Source organism: Phascolarctos cinereus, unplaced genomic scaffold (genome assembly GCF_003287225.1).
Source record: "Phascolarctos cinereus isolate Bilbo 61053 unplaced genomic scaffold, phaCin_HiC Scaffold_2;HRSCAF=192, whole genome shotgun sequence".
NCBI classification, from domain to species: domain Eukaryota; kingdom Metazoa; phylum Chordata; class Mammalia; order Diprotodontia; family Phascolarctidae; genus Phascolarctos; species Phascolarctos cinereus.
In genome coordinates, this window is record NW_027555625.1 from 11,341,033 (window position 1) to 11,364,638 (window position 23,606).

The following is a 23,606-nucleotide window of genomic DNA, read 5'->3' on the forward strand; positions in this document are numbered from 1 at the left end:
GCTGGGACTTGAAAGAAACCAGGAGAACTAAGTGGCAGAGATGGGGAGGAAGGGAATTCCATGCATGGAGAACAGTCAATGAAAATGTCTAGAGTCAGGAGATGAGCCTATTGCTCTAAGCCAATGTCACTGCACCAAGGATCACTGGATACGTGGAGGAGGGGCAGAGTTTAATGTAAGAAAACTGTAAAAATGTGTGTGGATAAGTTATGAAGGGCTTTGAATGCCTGAGGATTTTATATTTTATCTTAGAGTTGATAAGAGCCGCTGGAGTCTGTTGAATGCTTTCAGAAGATAATTATGACAGCTGAGTGGATAACAGACTAGAGTAGGGGGAGACTTGTGGCAGGGAGATTGACCAGCAGGCTATTACAATAGTCTTGGATTGAGGTGATGAGGGCCTGCACTGGAGTGGCAGTAATATCAGAGGAGAGAAGGGGGTTTATGGGAGAGATGCTATGAAGAGATTGGATGGGGGTGGGGGCATGTGGGTGGGAGTGGGTAAGATTGAGGAGTCAAGAACAACACCTAGATTACAAGCCTAGGTGACTAGGAGGGGGAGGATGGACAATAATAGAGAAATTTGGAAGGGGAGGATTTTAGGGAAAAGATAAGTTTGCTTTTGGACACGTCGAATTTAAGATGTCTACAGGACATCCAGTTTGAGATGTCCAATAGACAGTTGGAGATATGAGACTGGAGGTTAGCAAAGAGGCTAGGACTGAATAAGTAGATATGAGAATCATCAACATAGAGATGATAAATGAATCCATGGGAGCTGATGAGCTCACTACAAGAAAAAAGGTAGAAGGAGAAGAGAAGAGAAGAGAAGAGAAGAGAAGAGAAGAGAAGAGAAGAGAAGAGGAGAGGAGAGGAGAGGAGAGGAGAGGAGAGGAGAGGAGAGGAGAGGAGAGGAGAGGAGAGGAGAGGAGAGGAGAGGAGAGGAGAGGAGAGGAGAGGAGAGGAGAGGAGAGGAGAGGAGAGGAGAGGAGAGGAGAGGAGAGGAGAGGAGAGGAGAGGAGAGGAGAGGAGAGGAGAGGAGAGGAGAGAAGAGAAGAGATCCCAAAACACAGCTCTGTGGGACACTCATGGTTAGTGGGCTTGACCTAGGTGAGGATCCATCAAAAGAGACTGAGGATACACATAGGTTAGGAAAACTGGAAAACAGTCTGGCAAAAATTAGGCATGTACCAATATCTCAAACCATATACTAAGACAAGCTCCAAATAGATACATGATCTAGACATAGAGGGTGACATTATAAACAATTTGGAGGAACATGGAAGAAATTACCTGTCAGATCTATGAATAGGGGAAGAGTTTATGACCAAATAAGAGACAGAGAAGGTAGTATGGGACAAAATGGACTATTCTAATTGCATAAAATAATTTTTTAAATGCACTAACAAAAGCAATGAAGCTAAAATTAGAAGAGAAGCAGGAAACTGGGGGTAATGTTTGCAGGAAGTTTCTCCAATAAAGTTTAATTTCTAACATATATAAAGAACTGGCTCAAATTTATGAGAATACAAGATCCATTTCCCAATTGATGAATGGTCAAAGAACATGATGAAGCAGTTTTAAAAGGAAGAATGCAAGCTATCAATAGCCATATGAAAAAATGCTCTAAATCACTAAATAGAGAAATGCACATTAAAATACCTCAATTCCATCACCAAAGTTGACAAAAAAGGAAAAATGATAAATGCTGAAAGGGCTATGAGAAAATAGCTACATTAATACACTGTTGGTGTAGCTATGAACTGATCCAGACATTCTGGAAAGCAGTTTGAAATTATACTAAAAAGCTTTTGAATGGCATACCTTTTGACTTAGTGATAGCACTGCTAGGTCCATACTCTAAAGATATCAAAGAAAGAGGAAAACAACCCACAAGAACAAAAATACTTATAACAGCTTCTTATGTGGTGGACCAATGGAAACTGGAGGGAGTATTTATTAGGGAATGGTTGGACAAGTTGTAGTATGTGAATGTGATGGAATACTATTATGCCATAAGAAATTATGAGTGGGATGGTTTCAGAAAAACCTGGGAAGACTAATAGGAACTGATGCAAAGTGAAGTGAACAGGACCAGGTGAGCAGAATCAGACACCGAATTTATACAATTACACTGGCATCGTAAGGACAAACAATGTTCCAAAACTTGGTCATTCTGATTCACACAGTGATCAGCCACAGAAATGTGCTGTCCACCTTTAAAGAGAGAACAGATGGACCCAGAGAACAGACTGAGGAACCTTTTTTTGACCTGGCTAGTGTAGAAATTTGTTTTGCTACACATGTTTTTAACAGGTTGATTTTTCTTGCTTTCTCAACGTGAGATGCAGGGAGGTAGAAGAAAGGAAATTCAGAAGCAAAAAAAATTGAATTTTTAAAAACTACCCCTGTTACCTTGGGCAAGTCTTTTCCTTCCCCCAGGTGTGTTTTCTGTCCTGTAAAAAGATGTAGTTAAACTAGACGACGTCCAAAATCCCTTCCAGTTCAAGATCTGAGATGACAAACCAATTAATTAAAAGAACAATATAGACCGCCATGATGATGTCACTAAAAGGAGCACTAGAGGAATTCAGACTCCGAAGAAGTCTCGTGCCAATCTTGATCCCAGAGGACACACCATGAAACCCACCTCTCACCTTTTAGCAGGGAGGTGACCTGGGCACTCTAGCGGCACAACGTTACTTACCTTGTTGCAAGGTTCACTGGATTCGTTGTTGTTGTTTGCTTAATTCCCTTTGTTGCAAAGGAAGGTTTAATCTTTGTGGGAATGGGGTTAGTGGTGGCAGTGCTGGATTCAGAAATGATTGTGATAAAGGCATCGACAAAATTTAGTAAAAGAAAAACACTTGCCCAAGTACAAGGTGGAGGCAGACCTGTCTGCCAAGCTTAGCAGTCATTCATGTGAAAACAGCATTCTAGATTTTAATGTCCCAATATCATTCTAAAAATGGATTTTTTATTGATCCCTTTGGTTTTTGCATCAACTACATTTTCCCAAATATGCTTAGCAGCAGAATTTTTGGGTCAAAGGGCATGGATATTTTGGCCCCTTTATTTATGTAATTCCAAATGACTTTCTCAAATGGTTGCACTAATTCAGAGTTCCAGCAACAATGCATTAGTCAATGCACCAATGTCTTGATATGGGTTAGGAAAAACTTGCCAGCACTGGGAGCTATCCATTTTATGCTGTCATGCTATACAGGGATCTTTCCTTCAAATGTTGGCCTTCAAAGCCTCAAAGATTCCCTTCCAGCTGTGAAGTTTCATGCCCTGTGTGCTGAAGTTGTAGGGACTGGGACATACTCAACCTCCTTCTTTGGAAAGGAGTAAGGAATTGAAGGCAAAAACTGCTGATCTCAAGAGCCTTGGCTGCACCAACAGGAGTGCTGAGGAGGAACATCTCCATTTTCATTTTCTCCTCTCTTCTTTCCCAAATTCTGATTCATAAACACCCCTTAAGTGGAAGCTCTGTTTATGTGGTAGGCAAGTCTTTGAAACAAAAATAAGCCCAATTTTGGCATGAGGAATCTTCCCCAGAAGCAGCAGTGTTGAACCCCCTTCTTTATTCCCTCCCTCACCCCAACAACCCAGCTATACCCACAAGTAGTCCACTGGTACTCAAGTCAGAAGGAGTTCCCCCAAGCGTCACAGACCCTGAGAGCCACCAGCAGGGGTAAATAATGTGGGTGAGGGCTTTCCACTGAGCTAAGACAGAAAGGGAAAAGGAGACAAAGGAAGGCAGAAAAGGCAAAGGAACTGGCAACGGTTAACCCAAGAGTGAGAAGACCTGGCAGGGGCATGGGGCTAAGAATCCCAGATAAATGGGGATAATAACAGCACCTACCTTATACCATTGTTAAAGATCAAATAAGTTACTTGTGGGAGAAGGACTGGGCTTTGCCTTCCTTGACCCTAGAAGCCAAAACATGGAGAGAGGGAAGAACTCTGTGGAAAGAGCAGCAGACCTTGCTGAGGACCTGGGCCTGCCACTTAGTATTTGTGACCTTCTCAAGTCACATGTCTTTGGGCCTCAATTTTCCATTGGATTGAATGACTTTCAAGGTCTAAATTTACCATCCTATGGCCTTGGAAAAATGAGTGGAAATCAGAGAGGCAGACTCAGCTAGATGTGAGGCAAACTTTCCTGGTGATTGGACTTGTCCACAAGCTGCTCTTGGAAATAATTTAAGTCTCATTAGTACAGGTCCTCGTGTGGACGCTGGGTGATCATTCTTGTTAGAGATGTTATAATTGCTGGTTGAGCTTCATGACTTCTGAAGTCCCTTCTACTTCCTGAGATTGTATGAGAAGGGAGATGAGAAAAAGGGCAGACAGGAGGGGCCCCTTATTTTACTATTCTTCTTCCCACCCCCCACCCCACTGAGGTAGTGCAGGATAGTAGTCAGTGAAGATTGAGTTTGAATCTGGACCACCTCTGCTTCATACCTGTGGGCCTTTGAGCCAGGTGGTCCCATAACCGAGTGCTGGCTTGCTCTAAGTGACAAAGACCTTAGGGTCAATTTCCATTTTGTGATGACAACTGTATTCAAGCACATGGCTCTTGGCACATAAGCATGTAAGAAATGATTATTCATTCATTTATGTATGAAGGGCTGTCACATGGAACATGGATTAGACACGTTCGATTTGGCACCAGAGGGTGGAACCAGGGACAAGAGGAAGGTGCATAGAGACCAGTTTCAGTGGGATGTCAGGAAAAACTTCATAATGATGAGAGTTGTCCCAAACTGCAATGGGGCTGCCTGGGGAGGGGGTAGCTTTCCCCTCCTTGGGGTTCTTCCAGCTAAGGCCATTTGTCTGTGTACTGTGTGGAGTAGGACTCCTTTTAGGGGTATGGGATTTACTAGCTTAGTGTTGAGGTCCCTTCCTCAAATTTTATGCTAGGCTGTCGGAGATGGCACAGTATCACTTGTCCTGCCTAGAACCTGGCAGGAAGCCATAAAAACACACAGAATTTGAGTGCAAAAAATAAATATAAAATTTATTAAAACACCCACAATATTTTAAAGATATCAGGAGTAATACAGTTCACAAACCAGCTGTTTGTGTAAATCATAATAAAATACAAATCAAAAAAAAAAAAGGATTCATACTTGCAATATTTAGGCACCTGAAAATAAATTTACTGAAACACTGAGGGGAAGGGAGGACAGGAGGTGGCTTTTATAGAAAGGGAGGTAGGAGAGAACAGGGTCAGGTAGGGGATAAACAAAAAAAAAAGGGCAGGGGAAGGAAAAATATTAACCAAAAAAAAGATAATTATACAAAATAAAATTATCAGCATAAATTTACTGTACTAATAATATCTACAGTTTAATAATACACATCCTATTGCCTTGAGACATTGCAAACTCTACCATTCATCAACCAACCCCAGATAAACTTCATTTCAAGTAACCACGGTCACAGAGTCTAGACGGAATCTTCAAGTATGGCTGGGAAGTTCACCTCCATAGGAAGCCAGGTAACCAAACAGGAATTCAAAGAGAGAGAAAATGAGATTCACTGACAAGCTACAGCTCAAGACCACTTTACCGCATCACTCTGCCACAGTCCAACCTGCTCTCACTTCTTTTTTATTCAAAGTCATGAAAAAGAAACGGCATTAGCACCTCTCATCCCCAAAGGGGAGAAAAACAGAGGCATTCAAGAAGACGAAATTAAAAAGAAAAGTTTGGAAAGCAGAAACCAATGAAATAATATTTCTGTCCTTTTCTTTTATAGATTTCCATGTGAAGAATGGTGAGTTATCCCTGAATGATGCTAGAATGAGAAAAAATGGCCAAAAAAAAATTAAAACCACTATTTAAAAGTATCCCTGATATTAGAAGAGAAAGAAATGAGAAAGTGGGCCAAATTGTTCCCAGATTCTTAGGCAAAGAACATTGAAAAACCTGGGCTTTCTGTTGGATAATCTTTGCTTAAGGGGAAAGAAATGCCCATTATTTGGACTTTACTGTTCCTTCTACCTGTGGAAACTCTTGGTTGGGGGGTGGAAGGGAGGAGGAACCTAAAATCTGGGGGCCTGGAGTATTTTCTATCTATTACCACATAGCTAACCCCCCTCTTTGCCCCCCACCTTCCAATTGAAAATCCATTCCCTTTTTTCAATTTGTGCAGCGATTAGTTTCCTCCAAAAAACCTGTCTTTTTGAGGGGGCCACAGAATGATGCAACAGTGGCTGTTGATTCCAGCTGAGTGGGACTGGTCTCAAGGTTCCATTCCAAATGCCGAAAAATGACCAGTCAGGAAAGCTCATAGGAAGTCTGGGAGCCTGAGGAAATTGCTCCTAATTAGGTGTTTGAAAATACACTGCCTAAGAATAATACAAAAAAGGCCCCTCCCATACTCTCCCCAATGAGTACAGTGTCATATGAACAAAATGCATTTCCTAGTGTGGAGACACTTCTTTCAGATTCTAGCCACCTCCACCCTCACAATAGTCTAGCTTTTGAGGTATGTTTCTTAGGTATCGTGACGATAGCAGTGCCAATGCAAAGCCTAGCTTTCTGGTCGGTTTCAAAATGTCAACTCCCTAGAACCCAAGAGAAAATCAAAGTAGCACCAACATATGACAAAGGAGTTGAAAAGCAGCCAGAACCGCCATCCTCTCTCTTCCCAAATGCTGACCTAAAGGAAACACCATGATTAGCCAAAGTGGACCACTCATCGCCGTCAAGGGTAGGCACCTACTTCAATGTAAAATGTTATTTTTAGGTAGAAGCAACCACGGGCCCAAAGGAGCAGAGTAGGGTGTGGGGGCAAGAGTGGGAAGAGCAACTTAATATTTCTTCCTGCCTTTCAACTGCGAACTGAGCTCCTGGAAGGAAGGGAAGGTGTTCCCATTTGGTTTACACCTTCCCCAAGCAAACTCCCCCCTTCCCCCAGGCCTCCCTGAGAAATTTACCTTTACAAGTGGGAGGGGTGCCTGATGAAGAGAAAGGGGCTAAGAATGACTGCTGAGCTCAAGGAAGAGAAGGAAGAGTTCTCTATCTTTCTCTTCCCAAAGTTAGCGCTCTCCACCTTCTCTTGTAACTAGCCCATGGGATGACTGGTTTAGAACCCAGAGACTAAATGTAAGACTCCAGGTGGGCCAGCCCTTCCTGAACTAAGTATGTTTCCATCAACAGCAAGGGAAGTAAGGGCAGAGCTTGGCTCCCACTTCACACTGAAGGGAGGGAAACAGCAATTTGACTATGCAGTCCAGATTCATTGCCAAAGCAGAGGTCCCAGGAGATAGCACCACAAGGAAAAGAAAGCCAACGGGCAGGGAGGCCCCCTCGTTTTTCGTTTGGTATGTGGTTTGAGATAGGTTACATAGCACCTCAGCAAAACCGGATAGGGAGACAATTATGTTAAAACACCATAGCACCATTTTATTTAGAATATTTCAATTCATAAAAATATGCTTCCTAGTCCATAGAGCATACTTCAGTAATAAAAGGGGAGATATTGGTTGAGGCACATCAGGGATCTATGTGTGTGTGTGTATGTATATTTAGTTTTCCTTCTGCAATGCCTTAGTTTGGGGATACGGTGGTGGTGATGAACTTGAAAAAGAAAATCTTGCTGGATGAATTTCTCTCAGTGAACTGTGTTTACCCTCCTCTGATCTCTGCACACCCTCCTCTGCTTGGTATAATACATGCAGTGCAATTAAGATTTGGTCCTTTTGGGGGGGGGGAATCTTCCAGTTGTGGGACTCTCTGATCCCATAACACACAGGGATGGCCACAAAGAGGGCCCTTTTGATAGTGGGAACATGTCTATTCACCCCCACCACTGTAGTCTCAGGAAGAAGGCAAAGCAGTAGAGGGGAAACGAGAATCTAGGAACCTCGGGTTCTGCAGAAAGGAGAAAAAAAAATGAAAAACAAACCCCACAAAACAGCTTAATTCAAATGTCCAATGGTCAGACGGTGGTTCGAGGCTCTAGCACCAATTATATGATAACCTGCTGCAAACAGTGATCCCTCTCCACACCACCCCCACCCCCAAACCTGAAGCACAGTTTTGGGCAAGTCTTTCCTTTGACAGTTGAACCTCAACTCTTCATTGAGTACAGATGGCATTTGGAGCCAAAACAAAGGGGAAAGATCCAAGGATAAAAGGCCATGAATCTCGTGTCACTCTATTAGGTGAACTTTGAGCAAAACTGGGTCATGCTGTTAAGGTTCTTCAGATGCAATGGCTTTCATTTTTCTTTCTCATGATCAAGATATCTGTTAATCATCTTCAGAGCTTACAAAAATGATGGCGCCAGTAAAAAATAAAAAAAAATTGATTTTTCTCTTTAAGAAACCTTCAGCAGCAAAGGTGGGGTAAATAGCTGTGCATAGTTTTTTTTTTCTTTTTAATATAAGTCTAAAGCATGCTAATTTTTAATGACTGAGATTTGAGGTAGGTTATATATGTAGTGTGTAAAAAACAGCATGGTTTTGAACATTGCAAAAGTACTATCATTTCCATCAAAACACCGTTTTATCTGGGATGGAGCCATCCAATGGAGGCTGCCCCTTTTTCTCTTTTCTGAACAGCCTGTGTTCTAGTCTAAAAGTTAAGAAAGCAAAGGTTGTTTGGACTGGGGGGCTGGGATAGAAAAGACACATGCAGTTAGCTGGATTAACTTCTCCTTTTGGATACCATTCTCTTTGTGACTTTGCCACCAGGTTGGTGAGACCAAAGAAGAAGTAACATCAGGAAGAGTAAGTCACATATGCCATTTATCAGAATCCCCTGGATTATACTGGAAATACTTTCCAAACCCATCCCAGCAGCCACCCCACCCACCTGGGATGTCTAAAGGTCAAATAGAAGGTCACATTCTCAAAGCGTTCCTTAAAAATAGTCAACTCGCTCTCAGAGAGATTTTAAAATGAAGTTTTCAAGGCACCCCTGCGTCTGTCTACCTAAGTCCAGAGTTGAATGAGACCTGCATACACAGCAAAGCAAGCTAGCATCCAAAGGACTGCTCTGCCCCAACTGGTTCCTCAAAATTCGAAAATTAGCATGCTCAGCGTCGGCCAATCCTTTTAAAGGCTTTTGTCACGTTGCACCGGGGAGTGCCAAGGATTTCCTATAAATCTGAGTCTGGAACCATCCTCAATCCTGATAGGCTCTTGGGTATTGATTTCAAAAGCACTCATTCTTATCCTGTAAAAAGAATTGTTACGGATTATGGTTTCTTTAAAAAAAAAAAGGTGGACAAAAAGCACGTTAAATACACAGCTACTATTTACAGGTCTCCCATTATCATCTGTTAAAACATACTGCTTTTTTTTCAAGTTGCTATTTAAATCTAGGTGAAAGTGCTTTAAAAAAAATCTTTCACTATTTACAGTTAAAATCAGACCACGCCAATGCTCCCTCAGGACGTCTCACAGAGGTTCTCTGCCAGTGCTCCAGGAACATTTCAGTAAACAAAGGATTGGATTCAGTTCTCAGCTCTCGGGGAAAGGCACCTAGAAGTGCGGGAAGTGGACTGTCGAATCCATCTGGTTTTGTCCGGATTGGGAACAGACTGTCACCCACTGCCAGCTGCGGCCGCTCTGAAAAAGGACTTGACTGAATTCTCTTAGGGCTCAGTTTTGGTTCACCCGTGGGGAGAGGCCAGGTCCACAGGTGGGGTGATGTAAGGAGGCAGCGGTGGCAGCCAGGAGGGGGGCATCCCTGCCCCGCCCACCTGTGCCTGCCCGAATGGGGGGGCCCGGGAGGGGGAGCTAGCTAGCGCCAGGCAAGTTTAGCTAATACCACAGAAATTCACACCCCCTCCCCCAGGAGTCTGGTTTGTTACAGATCAATTGCTTGTTGACCTATGGGTCCCAACCACTTTTTTCAGGCTCTCAGAACAAAGTTGCAAAAAAAGTAAGCACCTATTGTTTCAACTGAACAATTGAAACTTCTGGTTTCAATGAGCTGTTTGAATGCACCAGTTTTAAAAGGGAAAACTGAAGGATTTTTTTTCTTCTTTCCTTGAGGGGGGAGGGGCGGACAAGAAATAAAGGAAGAGGAAGAAGAGAGGACAAGGAAGGAGGAGGGAGAGGGGGAGATGGCACCAGCTGGAAAAGAAACCTCAAAGTAGCAACCAGTTGAATTTGCATCTGTAAGGAATGACCCTTTTCCACCTCCCAGGCCCCAGGGCCAGAGTGGGGCAGGTGGTTCAAGGATGCCGCGTGCACCATGGTCCAAAGTAAAAATCCAGGAAATGAGGATCTCCAAGTTGCTTTTTGTTATTCCGGTTTGCCCAGCTCTCTCGGACTGGAGAGTCAAAAGCAAAATCCTAGACAGCACCAGACTTTGCAACAGTGATATACACGGAGCAACTATTCACAGTTTGTTTGCCTTTTTTTTAAAGATACAGTAGCCCTTTTTCCATATTAGCATAGATCATGAGGGGTGGGGGTTCTTATTGGTTGGATTTTTTAAAACTGCTGTTAAGATTTAGATTCCTTCAGCCCCCAAGTATCATGTCAAGTAGCTGCACACTGCAGCTGAAGTGGCTGATTTAAGGAAGCATCCTTTCTCCACCGCAACTGCAACTCTGGCATCGAGTGCTACCTGGTGACCGAGGACAAAACGTGATTTGCTAAATAACGGACAAAGAAGATTCAGTGTGGAGACTAGCAGGCCTGAAACGTGTCTACCTCCAGCCTGGTTTCTGAAGAAGCCGACCCCAGTATCCGTCAGGTGGCTCAGGTGTGTGGCGCGTTTGCTGCCGATGTGAGGGCAGGGGATGAAGAAAGCCCCGGCGGAGTGGCTCTGGCAGATTTCCCAACCGCCCCTGATGGAACACCCGTCCTGCCCCAATGGGCTTGCTTCCCACAAAGTGATAAGAAGTGTGTATCTGCCAGAAGGAAAGGAAGTGGTGCTTGGACATCTGCACTTGCTTTGAGAGACACAGCCAAGTGGTCTGTCAGCTCTGGGGGGGGGCCTGAGCGGGTGGTGTGAAGGACCCACTCCCGCAAAGACCTTCTGATGGGAACAGAAGCTGTCTGGAATTCTGGCTTTTCTTGCCGGCTAGGTGACTGTCATCATTGTTCCTTTTTTTTTTTAATCCAATAAATACACATTTTAAATGGCAATTAAAAACCACTCCTTTGTGAAAGGATGCTATAAACTCTTCTTCCATTCTTGTCATACACAAGGACGGATTCTTAAAAAATAAAACCAAAGTCCCCGACCAAGGGAAAAAACCCAATGTGGAGATCTAAATACGAAGATTACTGAAAAACTTCCAGCAGCCACAGGCTCTTCCTCAAAGTGCCGGGGGAGGAGAGGAAAGAAGGGGGAGCTCTGGTGAGGTCTGTGCTGGAGCAGAGCTCTCCGTACATATACGCAGGTGTGGTAGCTCCATATACATACAGCAGTACTTCTGCCCAGCCTGGCTCTCCAGCCCAGGTGGCGAGGGGAAAGCACCACAACGGTGGCCCTGGGCTTTGGCGCCTTGCATGCTGAGGTAAGATGGCTCCCCCATGCTTTAGACCCAGCGGCTGTAGGGCCCTGTCACCTTAGTATAGGCATAGGAGGAGACCGTGACCACCGAGTCGGTGGTGATGGCTGGCACGTGGCGGGTGGGGATCGGGTTTTTCCTTTCCTCCTGCTGGGGTTCTGGGGCGGCTGTCCCTCCCCACTTGCGCTTCTTCCCAAAGGGCTTGACTTCCGGATGGCTCAGGCCCAGCCGCGCCGCCTCCTCCCTGGCCCGGGCCCTCTCGGCCAGCTGCTTCATCTTTGCCTCCCAGAGGGCCAGGCCATGGTTGGGCTGGTTGAGATTCTTGTGCTGGTAGAACACCAGCGAGATGCGGGTAGGGTGGTATCGGTTGGGCTTCTTAAGGGGGGTGGTGGCGTGCAGTTCACGCCGGGCACACTCGATCAGGATGGACCCGTGGGTGGGGGCCACAGCCACACCGCCGATGTTTTCATCTAGGAAGTTGTGCTCGCTGTCAGACCACAATTCCTCATCTTCCTCCTCTACGTTGTTGCCGACATTACCGCCGCTGCCACCCCCACTGCCGCCCACCTCTTCTTCCTTCACTGCCCCCTTGTCCGAGGGCCCCTCTGCTGGCACCTCCCCAAGGTTCAAGGAGTCCCATAGCTTTTCCTCAGGCTTTAGGGTCCCAGAACCTAGGGACATGCCAAAAGAGGGCCAGGCTTTGTCAGGCAGGCTGGGCCCTGCCGGGGTTGGAGTCCTTCCTTCGTCCCCTTTCACAGACCCCCACAGCTTTTCCGGGTAGCTTGTACCTCCTTTGAGAGCAGGGCTGAAGTCTGCTCCCACACTCCATGGCTTCTCTGCCAGACTGGGCCCATTTAAGGTGGCAGTACTGTCTCGAAACTTGCACGGGCTCCAAGCCTTGCTCAGCAGGCCGGCTCCATTGGGAGGCCCCAGTGGCGGCTGTTGGGGTGGCTGCCCCCCTTCTGGGGGGAACAGGCTCCACTGGCTGTCTGGGAGACGGGCCGCTGGCACACAGCTAGCACCAAAGGAGCCCAGTTTGTCAGGGAGGACAGAACTTTCTCCAGGAGCAAACATGCCCCAGGCCCCGCTCACACCAGTAGTCCTCTTTGGAGAAGCGCTCTGGCTGCCTGGGAGGGCACTGCCCCACAGGTGCTCCTTTGTCCCGTTCTGGAACGCCTCAGGGACAGGGGCCTTGCCCATGTTCCCAGGTACCCCAGGCAGGGGCTCAGCCTGGGGCAGGTGGTCACATGGCTCCTGCTTGATGACTTGACCAAAGCAGGGGCCACTCTGTGCAAAGGGGGAGGGGTCTGCGGCTGTGGGGCGAGTCCGGTGGCCCTTGGGGAGCAGGTACTCCTTGGGGCCTGGATAGGCAGGCTGGTGGTGAGGTGTATGGTGGCCGTCACCGCTGACAGCCCGGCCTGGCAGCTCAGTAAACTCGGGGCCACCATACGCCTGTGTCAGGCTGCTCTGCAGGGCCTGGAGCTCCGGCTTCTTATCGAAAACCCCAATGGGGCCTCCCCAGCTGCCCGGGCCTCGGCTGTTGGCACCATAGTTAAGGAACTGCGAGGGGAAGACAGAGCTGCTGGGGGAGAAGCCGTAATAGCCGAAGGATGGAATAGCAAACTTGGAGTGGAACCCATTGATAGGACTCAGGGTGGGCTGTGCATAGTAGGAATGACAAGAGTAGACGCTGTTCACGCTGTAGGGATCTGAGGGCCGGCAGCTGCCCAGCACCGAGTAGCTCTCCACCACCGCATTGCCGCTGTACTTGAAGGAGCTGTAGTGATTTGGGGGCTCCACCTTGATGGAGGGCTTCAGAGCTTGTTGGGAGAGCCCGTGCTTCAAAGAGAGACCTGGAAAGGAAGTGTGGTCAGTGAGGAGGAGAATCGGGGCTCCAGGAGGGCCCGAGGGCCCAGGAAGGCCAAAGTCAGGCTTGCCACCCATGAACCTGCCTCCTGACCGCAAGAGATCCTGCTCTCCCCCAAAGTCAGCCCTCAACTGAGTCCACTGAAGTGAGGAAGGAGAGTAAGCTTAATTCTCTGAGAAGATAAGGAGGAGCACAGACTCAGGACAGTTAGGCCCACTTCTGGGCTCCTCTGGGCTTGGCTCCAGAGGCACTGAGGTCCTGAGACCCACTGCCCTACCCAGTCCCACTCCCCTCCTGAGGCCTTGAGACCCACGGCCCTGCAGAGCCCCAACTCCCCTCCCGAGGCCTTGAGATCTGCTGCCCATCCTATACCACTGCCCCCAGAGGCACTGAGGTCCTGAGACCTGCTGCCCCCCCGCAGCCCCCTCTCTCCCTCCCCCCAGTGGCACTGGCTGTACCTCAGCTGCCAGAGCACACTGGCAGAGAGTGAAGCAGGGGCCAGGGCTCTGCGTGAACAGGGACAGGACTAAACATGTCACTGGTATTTTTCTTTCTTTAAAAAAGTATTTGTTGGGAGCTTTTGTTTAGGTATAGAGACTAGAGCTGTGATAGAATTGGCACAGAGAACTCCTGGGTGAGGAAATTTCCTCTCCTGATGCAGGTTACCTCCTTCTCTGCAGTTCCAGAGTCACACAGCTGGTCTGTGTCACAGGCAGGGTCTTGCACCCAGGTCTTCCCCACTCTAGACCCTTTATTTCCAAATCCACCTACCCACTCCTCCTCACTAACACCAGGCTGACATTGTCAGAAGGCTCCATCAAGAAGTCCCTGGTGACAGAGGGCCGAATTCCAGGCCACAGGGAAGCTGGACCTCCTGGCAGGGCCTCCCCACTCCCGCCCTGCACAGGCGCTCACCTGGATCAGTCTGGAGCAGCTCAGGGATGTCTAGCACCTCCTGCTTGATCTTCTCTGGAGTGAGCAGCTTCTCCTTCTGGAGCTTCTTCTTCTCAGCTGCTGCCTTCCGAGCTTCCAGCTGTCGCTGGCGGCAGGACTTGGCAGGCTCAGGGAGCCGGCGGACCTCGCGGGGGAAGGCGGTTAGCACCTGGATGGCCCCACTCGCCATCTTCGCCCTCTGGTTCTCTTCACTGCCAAACTCGTCTGTGTTAGCAATCTTGTAGAGGGGGAGGACGTGTAGCTGCTCGTCCTCTGGGATCTGACCCACACAGCGATTGTCCTCCTTGGTCAGTGTGCATACCTGCAGGGGCCAGGGCAGGAGGTCAGGACAAGGCAGTGCTGTCACTGAGAAAGGCCAGAGGGCCTTAGGACTTCTGCCACCACAGCCACACTCAGGCAATATCTTCTTGCCCCCCCCCCAAAGATATAGTCTGTGTTCAAAGGCTGGAGCGCTCAATACCTGGCTTCAAAATCCCACCCCTCACACTTCCTAGCTGTGTGACCTTGGGTAAGCCCCTTAACCTATCTCAGCCAAATTTCCTCATCTGCAAAATGAGGATAATAGCAGCACCTGCCTCATAGGGCTGTGAGGGGCCAATGAGGCAATACACATAAAGGGACTTTGCAAACTTTAATGATTCATAGGAATGTCAATTGTCATTGTCACCGTCATCATCCCTATCTCCTGTCATCATCGTTGTCATCATCATCATCATCATCATCATCATCCCTATCTCCTGTCGTCATCATCATCATCATCATCATCATCCCTATCTCCTGTCATCATCATCATCATCACCATCATCATCCCTATCTCCTGTCGTCATCATTGTCGTCGTCATCCTCATCATCCTCATCATCATCATCATCCCTATCTCCTGTCATCATCATCATCATCCCTATCTCCTGTCGTCATCATCATCATCATCATCATCATCATCCCTATCTCCTGTCATCATCGTGTCATCATCATTGTCATCATCATCATCATCATCATCCCTATCTCCTGTCATTGTCATCGTCATCGTCGTCATCCTCATCATCATCCCTATCTCCTGTCGTCATCATTGTCGTCATCATCATCATCATCATCATCATCATCATCATCCCTATCTCCTGTCATCATCGTGTCATCATCATTATCATCATCATCATCATCCCTATCTCCTGTCATTGTCGTCGTCATCGTCATCGTCATCATCATCATCCCCATCTCCTGTTCTCACAGTATCCCTAGTCGGAAAACTGTTGCCCCAGTAGGAAAGGCATCAAAACACTGGGCCGAGCTGGGAGCTGGCCATCAGGATCTAGGTCCTCTTGGTTTTTCTCTAGCTCTTTTTATCCCGCCGACCTGCCTGTACCCCCGACCCTGCCTGCATCTTGCCTTGATCTCCTGCACTCCCTTTTTCCTGGTTCCTAGGCTTCCTGTCCAATTTGGACCTTCCTCCTATAGCATGCATTCAATAACAAAATTCTTCCCCCAGTGAGCCTGGGGGATGACAGTTTTATCATGCACACTGACTCCTTCCCCAGATATCCCATTAGGCATAGAGGGCAGCTGGGCTTCCCAAAGCTTCTGATAGCTGCCAGCAAACTCTGCTACATCCTACCATGTTATAGAAAAGTTCTTTGAAAAGGAAAACCAATTATCTATACAGCTGTATACACATCAATACATATCGACATACATCCACACATGCCCATATGTCTATGTATAAACACACATAACCATATGTACTGATATATAAGCATTCATGTGTAGTGACACATATTGGTGCAATATAAATACACATATATGAGTACGATACACACATGCAGACGGATACACATATGAACGCATATGTGTGCATTCATGCCTATTCATGTGTATATTAAAAAATGTATGTATTTATCAAAACAGCAGGCTAGATGAATGGATGGATGGAAAGATAAGAGAGCACTTCAGACAATTATCAGTGGTATGACTTACCCTAGATAAGCCATATAACCTCTCACAACCTCAGTTTCCTCACTTGTAAAATTAGAGTAAAGATAACACCTCCCTCCCAGGGTGGTTGTTAAGATGAAGTGAGATAATGTTTACAAGGCACTCTGCAGATTTTCAAGTGCTATAGGAACTCTTAGATGCTATTATTAATTAGACAGACAGCCATATTTAACTGGCTCTGTCATTTCCTGAGGTTTCAGGAATTCCCAGAAAGGACCCTCCCCCCTTCCCCCCCGGGGCAGGTGAGAGTGGGCTCTGCGTTCTGCAGATGCAGCAGTGCCATGGCTTGCCCAGGGTCACACAGAGGACTTTAACCCAGATCTTCTTGACTACCAGGCCAGCTCCACATCCCTTAACTCTCATGACCTTTCAGAGAAACATGGATGCCCTCCACAATAATCATTCCAAAGTTGTATATAAAAAGACCAACCCCAGCTGTCCCAAAGGTCTTGGTGCAGTTTTCAGCTTTAATAAGCTTGATAAAGTGACCTTTGGGACAGCCTGGATTTCTAGGGAAAGTGTCTATTTATCTATTTATCTATCTGTTTATTTATTTATTATTTTTTGAGCAGCTCCAATTCAAACCAAGGCATTTCATTCATTCATTTCTTTAAGTCCTCAATGCCCCTCCTTTGCTATTCTTCTTTTCCTTCCCCCATTCATTCAGGTTTTAGAGAAGGTGGATAGAAAAGTGTGGCCTGCATATGGACCATTACAGGCATCAAGCACCTTCTTGATATTTTGTTCAAAAGCAGGATGCCTGTTTCCTCCCATTTGGGGATGGGGAGAAGCTTATGCACATGAGGAGGACCAGAAAGAGATAAGCCAGGTGGCCTCTGACAGCCCACCAAAGAGAGGGCTGGGCAGCTTGCACTGCAGAAGGGATGGACAAGGCCAGCCCTCACGGGAAGCGTAGGCAGAAGGGGGCAGGCCTTCTTACCACTGTGCAGCCGTTGTACAGGTTGTGCTGATCCTTGTGGGCGTGAGCACAGAAGTCCATGCAGGCTGTGACCCCTGAGAAAGGCCGGCCTGGCTTCAGTCCCAAGCGACAGTCTATTGCTTCTTCTTCATTGTTCACCTGGGAAAAGAGCCCAAGATTACCTCAAATGACCCGCTAACATGGAACCCAGGGACAGGCACTGGAGAGGAGGTGGAAGGAGAAACCTCTGGACTTAAGAGAAGCTTTGGGGAGACTGAAAAGGATCTTAAAAGTCTCACAAATCCCAAGTTAACTTCAAACTAATGTTAAAACTCCTGTTTGCCACTAGGTGGCAGAGTGGATTAACAGAACAAAGAATTTGGAGTCAGGAAGATTGGAGTTCACATTTTGCACCAGACCCCTTACTAACTATGTGACCTTGGACAGGTCACTTGACCTCTCTCAACCTTAGTTTTCTCATCTGTAAAAATCCCTTCCATTACTCTGTGGTCAGACTTTACTGTATGTGAGTGAGATCACATATGGAGTAACAGAACCACCCAGCTGGTGCTTGTCCAAAGGAGGGCGTCTAAATAAGATAAGGCAACGGAGGGCGTGTCCTAGGGATTGCTTGAAGGTACTTGAGATCTTTAGCCTGGAATAGAGCAGGCTGAGAGTGGGGAAAAAGGAGACAGCTGAGCCATCTTCAAATCTCTGAAGGATCATAGAATTCATAGCTGGAAGAGAATTCTGAGATCTCTAGCTCTCTCATTTTACAGATGAAAAACTACAGCCAAAGAGGGGGTGTGATTTTCTCAAAGTCCTCTAAGTGGACAGTGGCTGGGCCGGAATCTGAACTTAGGTCTTCTGCCATTGAGCTCAGGTCTTATTCTGTAAGCACAGCCAGGTATAAGTAAGAGCCAGGTCGTTAAAGTCAGGAGCAGACATGAAAGGAGAACGTGGAAGCAGGCAGGGGGTGGGGTGGGGTGGGGTGGGGGCGTAGGTGAAGGGGAGATAGCTTAGGCTTGAAGAATGAGAAAACAGCCTAACAAGGAGAGCTGCCCCAAGTAGCCTGTCCCTCTCTCTAGGACGGGGCTGGATGCATTCTTTTTCAGGGGAGGGTTGGTCTCTGGGGTCTCCTTAGCATACCAAAGTATAGACACCTGGGTAAAAGGATGAAAAGACCCTTGAATACTGGCAATAGACAAAAGGGAGGCAACTTGGTCCAGTGGAAAGGATGTGGGAACCAGGGTCATAGGGCTCAGGACCAAGTCTCAGCCCTGTCACCACCATCCCCCCGTGAAATTCTACCATCTCATTTGGAAAACAAAGAGGTTGGACTCAATAACTCAGAGTCCTTTCAGCCCTAAATCTATAATCCCCTGTTCTTCTAATTAATTGCTATCTCCTAACTGGTTCAGAGGTGCTTTAGCCAAGAGAAATTAAGAGATCGGTCCAAAGAGGCCCAGGGAGATAGATGAGGCAGATGCTGAGGCTGGACCTGGGTCATTCAACACCATCTAGGCTGTTGTCAATGCCCTCTGAGATGCTGAGAGGAGGAGCAGCTGGGCTGTTACCTGATTTTGATAGGCCTGGGGTGCAAGCTTCTTGTACAGGGGGGCGACTTGAGTGGCCAGGTTCTGAAAGTGTTTCCGAAGGTTTTCCTCCTGTGAAGGGAAGAATGAAGAGATTGTGCCCAGGCGGGAAGGAGCCATTAGGGAAACAATGCTGAGGGCGCTACCCTGGGGTTGTGTGGGCCTTGATCTTTGATGACATCACTAAGGATTGCTTAGAACTGGAAAGTAGGGTAGGCAGACCACCTAGAGAGGAGAGGAGGGGATAACAACAGATGGGCTACCAGTTTAGCCATCTACCATGTAGTCTCAAGCATGTTGGCCTGATGCTTTGTGGGTATAGCAGAGATGCCACCTACATTGAGGAAGGGGTGGGATCTATCATAATGAACTCATGGATCCACTGAATCCAGGGTCTTCAAATTATTCTATAGAGGATGGGAAGAAGGAAGGGTAGGATTTTAAGATTCCCATTTCACAGATGGGGAAACTAAGCACAAAGAGGTAAGCAATTGGTCAAATTTCTCACAGCTCTAGAAAAGAGCTATTTTCATTCCCAAGCCCCCTCTTATGAGATCACAGGATTACACCTCATTCTTCAAGACTCCTCTCAGTTGAACTTAGAACATACAACATATCCTGTATCTTCCAGGCTCTATATGGCCACAGCTCTGTGAGCTGTAGCAGCTGGGGCCAAGGGAAAGGTGGGCAGAGAACACCCCCAATATGATAAACATACATCTTAGTACAGTTGTGTCCTTCAACTCAAAGGCTGCACAAAGACTTTTGGGACCCCCAGTAATGGTGGTGGGTGGTGTAGCAGATAGAACCTTAGACTTGGGATCCAGAAGACCCCAGTGTGAATGCTGCCTCTGACATGTACTTGTGGGACCATGATTGAATCCCAATCTACTTGATGCTTCAGTTTCCTAATGTGAAAAATGGGGATAATTCTTGAACCTGGCTCATGAAGTTGTGAGGCTCAGCTGAGATTTAAAGCCCTTTGCACTCTCTGAACATTCAATGTGATGATTATCCCCATGTCACAGACAGTGAAACGGAGGATCATGGTTCAGGGAACTGGGCCAGCCAGTCTGGCACAGAGGTGTTCACGGAATCCAGCGGTGCTAACTTCCATCCTAAGTAGGTGGGCCAGGTTACCCCACACACATTTACCGGGTACAAAGCAGCAGGGACCAACATTCGCTTTATCCCTAGAGCCCTTCTACCCCCAGGATGGGGAGTAAGTTCATGAGCACTAGATAACTGGAGGCCCAAGGCATCATCAAAGGGTGATGTGGAGAAGAGCATGGAAGAAAGGGAATGGCAGGGACAGAGAGGATGGGTGGCAGAAAGGAGCACCAGCAATGGTCACAGGGGTGGGGAAAGGGAAGCCCAAAGCTGCCCATTCCTGGCACAGTGAGTGGTATGAGGAGAGCCGAGGACCTCTGCAGGGTCATCCAGCTCAAGCCAGCAGTGGCTGGAGTCACTGCCATAATAGGCTAGCTCACATCAGTGGTCCATGCCCAGATGGGCCTAGCACTGTGCAAGTGAGGGACAAACGGGGAGTTGCCCACCTCTTCAGGATTGTCCCCTGTGAGGCGGAACTTTCGAGGATACTTGCTCCGGGCGTACTTGCAGCCATTGAAATACATACTCCAAGAGCACCCGAAGGAGAAGGAGGCACCACAGGTGGACGGGTCTTTCCCCTGGCATGCACAGGTTCGGCTGCAACATAAGCCACACGCGTTATAGCTCTGGAAGCCGCCACCCTGAAAGTCCGGTCTCCCCCGCCCATGTTTCCACGCGACTCAGGGCTCCGGCCAAGCCCAGCTCAGGCACCACCTTCTACTTATGCCTTGCCTTGTATCCTAAGGGGCATGTTAGGCAATGCTCCTGGCCCCTTAGATTACTTTGTATTTAGCCTGCATCAATTCATCTACCTACATGCTATTCCCTGCCCCCTCCACCATTAGAACACAACCCCCCTGAGGGCAGCAGCTGGCAACATAGCCCATGCTGGTGAATGCTTGTTGAATTGACTTTGTGGGAGGCTAGTTCTGCACCTCCAATATTTACAATCCTGTGCAGGCTCCAGGGTATGCCCTACCCATATCCCCTGAGGCTGCTTTCCTAGATCCCTCTGTATTCTCCCTAGACTCTGCATGGGGCACAGCTGGACCTCAGTGGCCGCTGATTCTGCCCCCACCACCAATCATCTTACTGAAGAGGAAACTGACACCCAGAGAGGTTCCAGGTTAGACCCTTACAATGGCTCTAGGGAAAAGCATTATCCTCAGCATTTTTCAGCTGGAGAACCTAGTTGTTAGGGGACTTTCCCAGGGCTACATGGCTAGCAAGGGGCAGACCTCAAAGGAACCACATGATGCCTTTTCAAGGATCTTTGCCACAGCAGCCCAGATTTGTGCCCCTGGACTGGGACTTAATCAGAAGGCAGAGGAGAAGTCATGGTTCCAAGCCTGGGTCTGCCCTAGCAGCTCCTGCCAGCTTATCTCGGGGCTGCCCTACCATTGGGCAGAGATTCGTCTGCTCTCCCTCCCCCTCCCCGTCCCCACTCACTCCCCAATGGGTCTGTGCAGACTCACTCATCATTGAGGCCACATCTCCGGGTGGTGGGATTCCCATAGCAGCGAAGGGTTTCCGTCAGCTCCCGGTACAGGGTGTCCCCCAGTTCTGGGCCGATGCCCTCCCAGACCATGATGAGAATGATGATGACGGCTTGTTCACAGCGGTGCCCCGAGCGATGGCGGACCAAACAAAGCAGCTTCTCTTCCTCAGTGTATCTCCGGTACACCTGCAGTGCGGACACGGGAGCGGACTGTTGGCGAGCCGCCACCTAGCTCCTGCTTCCTCCCGTTCAGGGGGGCGTTAAAGGTCCTGACACCTCGCCCGGGGGGGCCAGAGACACAGCAGCACGGGATTCAAAGTGGGAAGTGGCCTCCAAATGAGGGACTGAGGCCCGGGGAAGGGCACACACTGGCTCAAGGTCATGTGCTCTCATTAATCTTACAGCCAGAAGAGCCCTTCGACAATGTTCATCAGAGAGCCACAGATGCTGAGACGGAGGGATGCCGGGACACAGTGGAAAGGGCACTGGCCCTTGAGGCAGAGGGCATAGCCTCAGATCTCACCTCGCATGATCAGTGGCTCTGGGACCCTGGGCTGATTTGCCCAGGCCTCAGGTTGCTCATCTATAAAATGGTGGACTTCTGGGGTACTGTCCCCAAGAGCACTAAGGGTTAAGCCATGACCTCCTTGGGCTCTGATTTACTCAAATGGACATTAATAAGGGAACTGAACAAGATGGTCCCTGAGATTCTAACCAGGTCTAGACCTTTGATCCTCACCTCCTCTGAGGCCATCGGGTCCAGCCCACACCTCCAGGTCCAGCCAATACCTTCAGGTCCAGCCCACATCTCCAGGTCCAGCCCACACCTCCAGGTCCAGCCCACACCTCCAGGTCCAGCCCACACCTCCAGGTCCAGCCCACACCTCCATAAAGACCTGCTCCCACACCAGCCCTGACAAGAGGCTATCCCAACCTCTCTAGGAATAAGCTCAGTGCCCTCTGGAAGAGCCATTCCACGTGGACAACTTCAACTGTTATGACTTGCCTAAAGTCACACGAGTAATAAAGTCACAATTGAGTTTTAAAACCCAGCTCCTCTGGCTTTTTTTTCTGAATCAGGTTGGCTTACCAAGGTTTGACTCAGAGGCCACAAGATTTGGGACCAGTCAGTTATACACTGTGTCTTGATTGATACATCAGTGAAATGGGGACAAGAGGGAGGAAGGTGTAGGAGGTGAGGGACCCGAACCTGTAGATGAGGTACCATTATTCCCCTCATTTAGGTCACAGTATTATAGATTCAGAACTGGAAGGGACCCTCAAGATCAATTACTCCATTTTACAAATGAGGAAACCAAGTCCCAGAGAGGCTACGTGCCTTGCCCAAGGCCACAATATTCTGACATCAAATCTAGTACTTCTTTTGTTTTAGGAGTCTGCTGAAACTGTAAAAGAACCGGAAGACCAGGAGATGCAAGAGTTTCTTTTCCACATGGTACAGCCTTCACAGTTTAGGGTCAGTAGCTGTCCTTGATCACAGCCCTCATTTGTGTGGGACCTGGGCCTTGTCCCCAGGGCAAGATGCTGTGAACAGCCTCTTCTTCTTCCCTTGAGCCAGTAGGAAGGGTCTAGGGGCATACCAAAGAACTGTCTTTCAGACTCAGTGCTCCCCACCGCTACTTGAAAATGCATGTGTACAGAAACAAGTCAATGCTCCCAGGAACCGGGGCACAGGTGTCTGTCAACATGGGTCCAGAAACACATGTTAGAAAGCAGAGAAGAGCCTAACGGGAGCAGGTATAGACAGATTCTGTGAGGGCCTGCCTCTCTGTGGTGCCTACCATGGCCAAAGGTGTATATAGCAAGTGTACCAAAAATACACCAAGACCCCCTGAGCCACAGTGTGAGTTCATTTGTTCCTTTTTCCTTTCTTCCCCCTTCCTTCCTCCCTTCTTTCTCTTCCTTCCTCCCTCCCTTCCTTCATTCCCTCCCTGAGAGAAGGGCCAAGCCCCAAGACACAGAACACCACAGATTCTTTCTATCACACAATCTCAGAGATGGAAGGGGCCTCAGAAACCGTCTAGACTAGCGCTTCTTAAACTGTGGGTCACGACCCCAAAGGTTGGCAACACCAAGAGGTTTCTGAAGGTGCAACGACCAAAAATTAATGGAAAAATTAATGACTCCAAGGTGTTTCTGGCAGCACTTGCCTGCCCGTGTCA

General features: G+C 47.9%; 1 protein-coding gene across 2 annotated transcripts in view; it reads right to left on the minus strand.

Annotated features, from left to right (window-relative positions):
- Positions 1 to 5,005: 5,005 nt before the first annotated feature.
- TET3 (tet methylcytosine dioxygenase 3) overlaps positions 5,006 to 23,606 on the minus strand; it is a 138,042-nt gene continuing 119,441 nt past the window's right edge. For both annotated transcript variants that reach the window (XM_021007732.2, XM_021007731.2), the window contains 6 exons: positions 21,401 to 21,609; positions 20,372 to 20,522; positions 18,798 to 18,887; positions 17,242 to 17,379; positions 14,276 to 14,615; positions 5,006 to 13,346 (listed from right to left, as the gene is read on the minus strand). In XM_021007732.2, coding sequence (XP_020863391.1) covers positions 11,521 to 13,346; positions 14,276 to 14,615; positions 17,242 to 17,379; positions 18,798 to 18,887; positions 20,372 to 20,522; positions 21,401 to 21,609 — 2,754 coding nt within the window. In that variant the 3' untranslated portion in view covers positions 5,006 to 11,520. The remainder of the gene's footprint in view (positions 13,347 to 14,275; positions 14,616 to 17,241; positions 17,380 to 18,797; positions 18,888 to 20,371; positions 20,523 to 21,400; positions 21,610 to 23,606) is intronic.